Source organism: Hydractinia symbiolongicarpus, chromosome 11 (assembly GCF_029227915.1).
Source record: "Hydractinia symbiolongicarpus strain clone_291-10 chromosome 11, HSymV2.1, whole genome shotgun sequence".
NCBI lineage: Eukaryota > Metazoa > Cnidaria > Hydrozoa > Anthoathecata > Hydractiniidae > Hydractinia > Hydractinia symbiolongicarpus.
The window spans coordinates 9,192,615-9,204,398 of NC_079885.1; the positions used below are offsets into that span (position 1 = coordinate 9,192,615).

An 11,784-nucleotide genomic window follows, 5' to 3' on the forward strand; every position below is an offset into this window, starting at 1 on the left:
CAATAAACAAAGCAATATTTTCATGCAACATCTTTATCACATCAATTTAACAGAAAAATTATAAAAACACTAGTCAGTGGCCAGCGGAACAATCCATGGGTTCACCCTTTCTTTAAATACTGCATTTTGTGTGTCTGGCAACTGCAAGAACCATTTTGCACAGGGACATACACACGACAGCTATTATTATTGAGATGGTATTTAATAAAAAAAGTATAGTTAAAAAACAAAGTAGTACGTTGCAATAAACATTTGATCTAAAGTATGTTGATAATGCTTGCATCCAATTTCTGAAGGTTACTAGCTTTAGTTACTTATTTTAAGAGAAAAAAAACTTTTTTGCTACTGCAAAGAGTACAGAGTAGCAAATGTAATAAAAGATTGCAGAAAATAAATAAATATTGTAATGCTGATGATTCTAGCCACCTATCTAGTTACCTTTGACTGTGACAAGAAAAACAAACAAAAGTGGCCATAATATCAAGAGACTATAAAATTATAAATATATATTTAATATATATTTATATCTTACATATTAACATAAAAATTAACATCATAAAATAAAATAAAAATTATAAATGTAAACAAAATATTTTTAACTTGAAAACTGAAAATTAAAAAAAAAGGTTAAAAATATTTCAAACGTTTTAATAAAAATATAAATTAAACATGGATTGGCAATTCATGTTTGTGAGCTTGTGCTACATGGTTTTGCACTGTTGCTGTACAGACAACAAATAATATTTTTCAAGAAATGCATAACACCGTTATTAACACCTTATAACGCTGCTATTGAACAGCTAATCAGTTTAAAGAAGCAAGAGAAATTTTAACGCCGTTACATTTTTTACATTAATAAACCTCAGCGTTATAACGCATATTTTAACGCCGTTAATATGTCAAATAAACTTAAAACCCAAACGGTTGATAATCGCAAACCATGTCACATATACAATGTAAACAAACACAGAACTTGTAGTTTTTTATTTGATTTTAGTTTCGAATTCAAAGCACTGGTAATATAGACCTTGTATACCTTTAAATAAGAAAAATAACCTGAAAGTAAAATGCTTTTCATTATTCTTATTACTCTGTCTGCTTTATAATATATCAGTTTGATAAGACTTGATAAAGAAAATGCTTTGTCTTACATACAAAGTTCCAGCACTTACTTGATTATAATTTATTACACTAACATACTCACATAATTTATTAAGATATGAGTTCATTCATGGTCCTGATATTTTTAATAGAAAATACAGGATGCAGCTATTATTTTGTAAATAATGGAGTATGGAGATCTTCTAATTCAATTCAATTTATTTGCCATTTGTCTGTTTCACATTGACAAACTTGTATTTTACTTCAGTAATTTATATTTTGTGATGCACAAAAAACAATAGTTAAATTCAGAAAACAAATAAGAGCAACACTTTAGTAAAATTTACATTCAGCGTAAAAAAAACAAAAACATTTTCATGAATATTTGACAATGTGAATATAGAATTTTTGTTAACACACATTCGCCTTGGAATTAGAAAAGCTGGTATTTTAAAGTTGTATTGTTCTTGATAAGCATTTTTTTGATTTGATTGTCTGGTTAGTTGACCAGAGCCCTGCACAATATTTTTTTCTGGACTAAAGTACAGACATAACTAGCAAAACTCTAAACAAGATACTTGACAATGAATAAACTTTCAAGGACTTAACATACTGACGAAAAAATTGTCAACCACTCAAACACAACAACATTACTTTCGCATAGTACTACTTGTTCTTTTTTTTCTATTTGGTAAGAATGCGAATGTTGAATCATAATTCACTCCAAATTGTTTACATAGACGCTTAATTGCTTTTTCATACTCTGTGTTGAGTTTGGCTGATTGTTGAAGAGCATATTTCAAATCTTCTATTTCTTCAAAGAAACTCTAAAACGTTTGATATAATTCAAATACAACAGTAAATAAAGACAAACACAGAAAAAAAAAACGATAAAACAAAACATAAGCAAAACACTTACATTGTCTAAACCTTTTAGCTCATCTAAAACAGAACAGCATATCATAATTCATACATAAAATACTAAATTTATTTTACCACGTAAAAAACAAAGAGATCACCTTTTAGTTTTCTGTTTTGGAATTCAAGTTTCTGATTCTGTTTTTTTAGGCTTGATAAATTATCAGGTTCTAAAAAACACGTATGTACAATTCTACATTTTTATTACAAATAAACTTTTAATACCAGTTTAATGTCCACTAAAACATTTTTTCTGATTTAATTTAAAAATTATAAAAACAGAAAAATAGAAAAAGGTTTTGCTGATTCACTTCAACAAAATTATGATACGAAACGTGAGGGGTATAAATGCTAGTTTCAATTAAGTATTAGAACAAAATCACAAAAAACTAGCCTTTTCTTTTTTCTTTAACTTGTGAGACTGCTATTTGTAGCTGTTCCTCTTTGTCTGACAATTGCTTTGTTAAGAAATCAACTTGCTGGTTGCCATTGAAAAGATTATTTTGTAGTTTCTTGTTTTCTTCCTGAACAAAAGTTGTAATTGTTAGTGTTCTTAGATATTTGTGCTAGCAGTTAAAGCTTTAGAGCTACATTGTCATAACACACACACAACAATTCTGTGTGGATAAACTTGCACATAACATTTTTTATTTTACATAATTTGGCTGAGTCAGCTACACAAATAAACATATTACCTAACATTTTACAGACTTCGTTTAAAATATACAACAATAGTAAACAAAACATTTATTACAAAATAGAGTTTATTTTCCAAAAACCATTTCAACTAGCTAGGAAATGTAAAGAACTAGAAATAAATTTATTTCTATTTTGCTGCATGATCTTGTTTGCAAATTACTTCATATTTCAAAGCTCAACAATTGCAAAATCTATTATCTCAATGAAAATCAAGTCCACCATCCGACCCTTATTCTGACTCCGACAAAGTTATTAAAAGGTATGATTGAAGAGTCAAGGCAGTAAACAAATCAGCAAGTCACGTTTATAAAGTATTAAATAACTAGTTGTCAACCATGAGAAAATTTACAGGTCGCCCGTCCTTTATATATCACATTTCGTGTTTCAAACAAACAGACAAAAAAGACAAACAACGGCTATTATTATAGTAAAAAAGAAGAATAAGATCAAAACAGAAATTGAGTGATGCTCGTCAAGATTTTCAAAAACTAATCTGTGATTATTAACTTTCCTGTAAGACAACTATTAATTTGACATCATTGTGGTAATGTTACAATGTTTATGAGAAGATCAACAGGAGTATGGTGGCATAAATGGATGATGATTGTTTCATCAAAGCGTACTTTTTTAACCATATTTTATCAAGTTTTATTCCAAATTTTTTTAAACATTGTCCTTTCTAAATTGATCTTTGTACAAAAATCCATCAAAAATAAATGATACAAAAAATATAGACTTTTCTAATGACTGATCAATATTTTAAAATTAAAAAAAAAAAATTAAATGTAACTTATAAAAAATGTTAAGTGTTGCATTCATTACCTCCAATTTTCGTATCTTTTTTAGGTTATTGTTATTTTGTTTTGTTTCTTTCTCAAACTGTCTGAGCAAGTTATTATGTGTTACCAGCAACCTGCATAAAAAACAAATTCTTAATAAGATGCATATCAGTTAGGTTTATTTTTCATTAAAATTGATACAAAATTAAAAATAAATACAAAATACGAACTTTTCAACAGTGACATCTTTTCTGTCTTTCACTGGTGAAGGCTCCGGTTTTAAACGAACAGGTTTCCGCAGGTTGGGTGGTGCACTATTACAAATAAAAATAAATGTCAACATAACTATTATAATGTCAACACTGATCAATATTTTATTTTTCATAGCTTGAAAGCTTATTTTATTTTGACCAAACTTAGAAAAGGCAGATCACGTAAAGTATAACAGGTAGGAATTTATTAACAATGCATAGTGACAATCTAGCTACCTCATCCATTTGCATCAAATCAATTTAAGTTGCACCAAGGCACTTCACATATCCAATAAATCAGTTCGATATGTGAATTATTAATTCACACAAATCTTTGGGCTTTTTTACATTTAATTAATTGATCTATGTATGAATTTAAATTCAGAAGAAATTTCCATTGATTGGTTCAGTTTTACGTGTTCAGTTATGTTAAATCTTAACTTTGATAAATTTTATCAAAAAATTATTTGTTGATATTCAATAAATGAGTTCACAAATTGTAAAAATTATTTTTGGTTTCTGACTGGTGATTTTTTTTTTGAAGAATTGAATTGAAATTTTTATGGATCATGTTTTTTACTATAGTTTAGGACTAAATTAATGCGTAAATAAGTTTCAATACATTGCATTATTTCTTTTAAAAGAACATTGGAAGCTTGGGCAAACAAAGATTTGCCTTCCCATGACTCTGGACCAATTCCAGGTAAATTAAGTTTAATTATATGTAAAAAATAATGTTATTTTGAAGATGAATTTCTTTGTATTCTTGTATAAATTCTTTCTTTTTTCTTTTGTTTTATTTTGCCATTTTAAATATTTTTTTAAAAAATAATATTGAAGCATGCTCACACAAGACAAGCTTCTTTGGCAGTTTGTTCGTCCACTTAATAAAGCTTTCGCATGCAAAAAGATGTCCTCAATTCTAAGAAATGAATAGCTGAGTAGTTTCACAAAAGGTTTGCCTAGTTTGCCTTATGACATTCTTATCTATGGGTTAAAATTTAAAGCTGTGAACATTGCTGGAACTTGTACTACCTTTTTTCTCATCAAAACAGCAGGGTCATATGTTGTGTACAGAGACAAAGATATTCTGTTATGTTTTTTCATAAATATGTTTTATAGGATTGCTCAAGCAAACAAAATTATTGAAGTCTTGTTTTCTTATTGATTGGCCTGCATAATGATAGGTTATCATTTTTCCAAAAACTTAATAGTAATTAATTTATCATAAGCACAGAATTCAAAGTTGAATAAAGTATATAAATCGCACCTTATACTGCTATATTCTTTCTCAATTTGCAATCTTGTAAATTTTTCTTGTACATCTAACATCTGTTTCTCCAACTCTTTGTATTTTCTTGTCAATTTAGAATACTTTTGCTGCAAAACTTCATTCTTTTCTGACAACTAAAAAAAAGGATAAGTCAAAAACAACAAACAAAAAAAAATTACCAAATAATTAACTTTTAAGTTAATTAGATTATGGGATTACTATGAATTAAAACACCACTACCATATGGTGGTGAAGTTTTAATTAGAAAATTTAGTTTAGTTTAGTAGATGAGCAGGTGAGCAATCGCTTGTTACAATTAAGACAATCCAGTTAAACCCACAGGAACAAAATTAATTGTAAAGTAATGTTTCACTCACAGCATTGCAAACATGAATCGGAGGGATATCCATCATGATTTATTTTTTACACTACAGAAACAGCAAAATCAGTTAGTTAAATGTACTGTATAGAACGTGCAGCGTTCCATTTAAGAATTATAAAGTAATTTGTAAAAAGAATGAAAATTACAAGTGCAGGCAGTAAGCGATTGGATTCCTAAGCTTTTTAAAAACAAACAGACAGCAAGTATATGTAACATTTACCAAAGGCTTTGGTTATCTCTCATGCTGGATACAAGTGAAGATAGTAAAACTTGTAAACCCTGAACCTGAGAACTCTCTCTGTCTTAATTTTCTTGTCACTGATAGTCGAAATAATGTTAAATTAAGTTTTGATCCTATGAGCATAAAATATAGAAAAAACATTTACAACATAACTGCCCTCTAAAGATAATTTTTTCTTAAATAATTTAACAAAAGTAAAACTGTATACCTGACAATATTAGAAAACTGAATCGTAATAGAAAAGCAGACTAGCAAAATGTCTTACAATTATTGTAAATCACTGTCAAACCAAGGCAAGCTTAAGAACTAACAAGCGCAACGTCTACGGACCTAACTGGATTTAAAATCAATAATCCAATCCTTATGTGGTTCAAAAAATCCATATTTTTTAAAACTTAATCTGCCATTATAGAGCTGGAAAAAAATTCGCCAAAAAAATGACCTCCTGACATCTAAGGGTCAATTGTTCTCTATCTTTGTGCAAAAAGCCAGAAAAAACTTATCACCAATCCAATCATAAGAAATATTGCGCATAAATCCACTAATTTTGAGCTGATAACTTTTCTAAAAAAACTGACTTTTCTACATTCAAAGGTCTATTGCTCTTTATCTTTGTGCAAAGTAAGCGAAAAGCAATGATCCAACTTTGAGAGAAGCTGATAACGGACAGATTCAAAGATATACAGACGGACACAAAAAAATTAACATTAGGCAACTGTTTCCAGAAATCTGAGACCTTGCTCTAGTTAACTTTTTTTCTATGGATTAGCAAAATTATTTTGTTTACAAAGTTGAAGGGATCACGAGGTGCTGTTACAAGTTGGTCTCAACTGAAAAATTGGCATGAAAATTTCTAAATGATATACAGTAAAACTGCTTGTGACTCCAGATAAAGCTTTTTAAACATCAACTTTTCTTTTTATGTTAAAAATTTTCATACTAGCTCCAGTCTCTCATACATGCTCAAAAAAAGCCGAAAAGATTACAACAACAAAAAAGCAAATGTTTTCCAGAGTATAGTTCAGTTGCCTCCTACAGCAATGCACAAAGAAACTCCAAGTGAAAAATCAATTAACTTATTTTGAGCTTCAACTGCATCATTAAAAACAATTTGTCACCATTTATGGATAAATTAAATAATTGCAAAAAACTGAAATATATATACTTAACAAAATGCTGTTTTTTTGCAGGTAAAATTTAGAACTCAGACGCTAGGTTCCTGTGTTTGGGGTTCAGAACGTCCCCCACTTGTATCCAGCATAAAAAAATGCAACCGCACATGCCATAAAATATTCTGAAATTAGTTATGGTGTACAAACTAAAGAATAAATAGTTAAATATAAAGAAATCTAAGTGAGCGATAAATTGCTCAAATATTTCTTATGTCTGGGCTTGTGCCATGTGATCACATACATCTTCTGACCGAGCCTGATAAAAATATTATGTAACAGGTCGCGTGCCACAAAAAACACTGTAGCTAGTCTGAAATTTTAACGAACAAGAAGATTGAAGTGTTTGTCAAGGTGGCAGGATAAACTTGTAAAGTACCTCTGGATCCCCTTAACCATCATTTTTTGTTTAAATGCTAAAACAATGTTGTGTTATAATTAAACTGTGAAGAAATTTCCTATTTCCTAAGAAAAAACATTATCAGTTTTAATACTGTTTTCAAATATATGCGCTATACCACCCCACTTTAACTATGCTGAGCTACAAGGTTAAATAAAATAGCAATGTACATTTCAGTTTGTTTTAAAAAATCTATAATTGCACCATACTTGTATAATGCAAGCATAGATTGTATAACAAAACAAACTGTGTTTTTACAAAGTTATTTTAACTTAAAAGCAGGATATCTACAATACTTTATTGCTGCACAGATTAAAATGTACAAGAACAAATGCAATAAATATAACCTCTGTAAAATTAGACAAGAAACAAAAGCATTCCTAAATATCATAAATAACACAACTGTTAAGAACAATTCCAAAAGGGCTATTCCCTGTAATTCAGTGTGGCCAAAATCCCAAAGTGGTCACTAGGGAATTTCCTACAAGCTTCAATCCGTTCCATTCCAACTAAGAGAAAACTTGTGCATTGAACTTCCTTATCTTCAGCTGCTTTAAAAAACATCCTGTCATACCTTGCACGGGGTTGACTACTGCCTGCAAATTGGAGATTGTCATTTTGCATCAAATCCCAAGTAAACCTGACATTAGGCTTGCTGCCATTTACCACCCATGAATCTAACACGCCTGCAGGTAAACCACCAAGCTCTTTTATTTCTTGCTCGCGTATGTTTAGATCTCCCGCAAATACAATAATTTCATTATCTGATGTACTGGACATGCTGTCGAAACAAATTCGAAGTTGATTCTTTCGTTCAAACTTAGCTTCCTTTGTACTTTCTAAGTGTGTGGCCATGACTACAATAGTTTGTCCAAAAAAAACCAAACTACATTTAAGCAAATACCTTCCCATACTTGTTGAGGGATATTCAACTATATTCTTGTTTCTGAATGTCAAATTTTCATCTGTCTTTAGCATAACTATTGTATAGTAATGCGCAACTTGGTGAACAACAAATTCATAACTGTAACATAATTAAAGACCATGGTCAGAACTAACTGTCATTATCTGCTTCATTTATAAAAAAAACTTGAGCAGGAGATTCTGTAGTCAGCGGTGGAGATCAAGGTTATACTCTCTTAAAAAAATGACAAATGGGATCAAACAAAGAGCAAAAAAAGGAAAAATACAATATACCTAGGACAGAGAGCTTGAAGGACAGTCAAACTTTCATCAACAACTTCTTGAAGCATTATTACATCTGCCAAACTGTTATTTATTACTTCGCTAACAGCAATTGTTCTCACATCCAATTCCTCCTTATCAAGACCATCAATGTTCCAAGACAAAATCTTAAGTTCCCTGGAACGAGCCATTTTAACTAAAATGACAACATCAAAATATATAACCCATTAAAACTATTCACTCTGTATAGTGCAGGCCTGGCTGTAAGTTTTTTACCTGGTGTGCGGTGCATCGTGCACCAAAATTAATTCAGGTGCATGATCATTATAACGCACCTTAATTTTCCCAGGATGATGGTTTTAAACCTATCATTGATTAATTACAAAAAAGCGAAATATGAAGTCAGAGAACGATTTAAGAAAGCTTTGCAACTTTTATCTTTGACTTAATTATTTTATTTTAAAAGCCTATTTAATCGATTTTTTTACTTGCGGCTGCACTAATTATTAAATATTGTTAAAAGAATAGGGCAATATTTATGTCTGTTCTGCCTGTAAGTGCAGTCTTGCAGAATTCTTTCATCTGTGCCTCGTAACCGTTCACCCTTGCATTAATTGAGAACGGTATGGCTGGATTTTTTTTGTAAGACCTAGTTACCAACAACGAAGGGGCCAAGCAATTGAGATTCATGTCTATGTAGTTCTTTTAACTAAGCCTTTGTCAACGAAAAACAAAAACGAGCTGCGCCCATGTCCAATCAAACTGGAAATGCGATGGACAATTTGTCTGACCAACCATCATTTTGGTGCAACTAGGTGCAGAGTAAGGCAGGAAATTTGTCATAGCGTATCTGATTTTTGTAGTCGCGCAGTTTATCATGCACCTAGATTACCACAGGAGCATTTGGAGGTGTAGGCACGTGATCACGTGTGTACATATTGTTAACAAATAACATTATTTAGACGTCAACAAAATAAAACAAATTGACCTCAATAGCAATTTCAAAATTAGTGATGCCATTGCATTGCACTTATACCTTTAAGGCCAAATAACTTAGAAATGGGTGGCAACATCAGTTATTTTAACTCCACACAAATCAATAGGGGCCATATAAGACGAAAATTGGTTGATTGCCTCAATTTGGCCCAATTTATGTAGTTCAGGACAAGTGGACTAATGGTAAATAAATAAATAAATAAATAAAAAAAATCTGCACCTTGGAAAAGAAAGAAAGAAAATATTTTTGCACAGTTTAAGTCATAATTGCCAGGGAAACTTGTAATTAATGGTAACCACTTAATTACACAACCTTCTACAGAAAGATAGGCATAAAATTGCAGAGTTCACATTCCAAACCTGAGTGACAACTTCTATGGTCATTTGTAACAACAATCCACTGTATAAATTATGATGTCATATTTAAGTAATAGCAAATTTTGACATTTTCTGTCGCATAGATATTATACTGTGAAGGTAACTGATTAACATAAAATGTTTTTGCTAAAATGACACTTGCTTGATCGTCCCAGGCCTCCTAAATTTTTGTCAATGACCCAATAACACAGGATCTGCAATTTGGTTTGCAATAAAATTTTCTGTTAAGGGATTATCTCAAAATGTGCGTATGTTTTTTTCTTCGTATCATTATACAAACGCTACAAAGTATTTCGTTTTGCTAAACGAATGTCATACAAAGTGCTTCATTTAAAAGAAAAATATAAACAAAGTTCAAACAAACTGTTTTAAACCATGATACAAAGTTAAACGAAGTTGTTTTATCATACAAAAAAAATGATACAAACTTTGAACGAAGTATATTGTAATATGAACTTAAAACGAACTTTAAAAGTGCTGGTGTGATTGTGCATAACTAAACAAAACTAACAAAAGCTTAATTTTTTTATGTCATTTATAACAAAAATTAGCTACTTTGGTAAAATAGTTATCTATATTATAATACCCGTATACGTCTGTCCGTCACGCAAAATGACTACCAATATTCCTTAATCTCTCTGTGATTTTTAAAAACCAGGGGGTTGTTCAATCGAAAATCTTATTATTGATTAAAGTATATTCAAGAGATTAATTTATTCCCTTAAATAATTTAATTAATTTAATTTAACAATCAAATAAATAAATTAGGTGATTAAAACAAACGCATTTTTTAAATACGCCATTTTTAATAATAATTACCCCCATGATGTCAATCACTGATTCCGCTCAGGAGCCACAGAAAACAAATAGGACAGTTTTACTGACTTTGGTTTGATCGCTCGCACATAGTATACCAATCAAAACGAAAACAAAGGACCATGCTGACGAAGGCCATTTTGGTATTAAAAAATGGTTGTGGTCAGTGTAACATTTGTACAGGAGTTTGATATTTTTGTCTTCTAACAGCGTTTTTTTGTAATATTTGTTTCCTGTATGTTCTTACATGTTATAGGATAAATACATTGTCATGTAGTTTAGCCATGTACAAACGCAACATTTGTTGGATTTTTGGCTAGGAACGAAGATTTTGCTTGCTAGCTAGCCATCTAGAGCCTTACTTATTGCTATTCTGTATGGTATAACAGCTTTTTATCCTACCCAACATTTATTTTTATGTTGTGGCTGTCACTATCCGAAGATTGGCCTGGCCAGTCTTAAGACGGGGCGCGTTCCAAGATTGGGCAGAACAGTACCATGTCACCATTTCACATTCCGACCAGGAGAATATGGGTAGAAAAAGAAGCTCTAGAGGCAAGATTGCACTCTGTTAATAAATTCGACGAATCCTTTTTTAGATCTTAATAAAAAATATGGGGATATTTTATTTTGATTCTACTTGCGAACTTAACTTAGGACCCGTTTCCGCTCAGCAACCTTTATCTGTGATTTCAAAATGCACCAAATTAGACCGAATATCAAAACATAATAGCTACCTATTACAAATAATTCCAGGAAGAAAGACAAAGCAACAAGCAGACGGTATGCGCGGAGGAGATGCACACATTTGTCTCCCAAACAACCCGTCATTGCAAAGTACAATGTACAGACCTGATCAGTACACGACCCCGCTGTATGTTTAGCGGGCAAGCTTTAGGTGAATTTCTTGCCCGGTGCAACCTCGTCCCCACTACTTTTCGTATATCGGCACTGGGCTTATTGAAAGGTCTGTTCGTCTTGCTGTTCGATATGTAAAAAGAGACAACAGGATCGAAGTTGTACCCAGCGTGTGATAAAATTCTTGATTATCAAATATCGGTATATTTGATAATCCAGAATTTTATCAATTTACTGTTTTTGCAGATTCCCTATTTTTTAAGAGAATTGTACTTTAAAGTTGTACGCTTAGTTGTACGGTCGGTAATTAGGCTAGTCTAATTAATCACTGAAAATAA

The 11,784-nt window shown here is 31.0% G+C and overlaps 1 protein-coding gene across 2 annotated transcripts; it reads right to left on the reverse strand.

Moving 5' to 3' along the window:
- Positions 1 to 469: 469 nt before the first annotated feature.
- LOC130613760 (tyrosyl-DNA phosphodiesterase 2-like) lies at positions 470 to 11,401 on the reverse strand. 2 transcript variants are annotated; one of them, XM_057435100.1, is made up of 9 exons: positions 8,411 to 8,515; positions 5,399 to 5,449; positions 5,019 to 5,155; positions 3,728 to 3,811; positions 3,541 to 3,631; positions 2,414 to 2,543; positions 2,121 to 2,189; positions 2,021 to 2,043; positions 470 to 1,928 (listed from the first exon to the last, which is right to left on the reverse strand). In XM_057435100.1, the coding sequence occupies exons 2-9, from the start codon at positions 5,432 to 5,434 to the stop codon at positions 1,752 to 1,754; spliced, it is 747 nt and encodes a 248-aa protein (XP_057291083.1). In that variant the 5' UTR covers positions 5,435 to 5,449; positions 8,411 to 8,515; the 3' UTR covers positions 470 to 1,751. The 2 variants fall into 2 exon arrangements, with proteins under 2 accessions (XP_057291083.1, XP_057291082.1); XM_057435099.1 differs by lacking the exons at positions 470 to 1,928; positions 2,021 to 2,043; positions 2,121 to 2,189; ... (3 more) ...; positions 5,019 to 5,155; positions 5,399 to 5,449 and adding exons at positions 6,925 to 8,237; positions 11,326 to 11,401 and having other exon boundaries at positions 8,411 to 8,594.
- Positions 11,402 to 11,784: the final 383 nt, after the last annotated feature.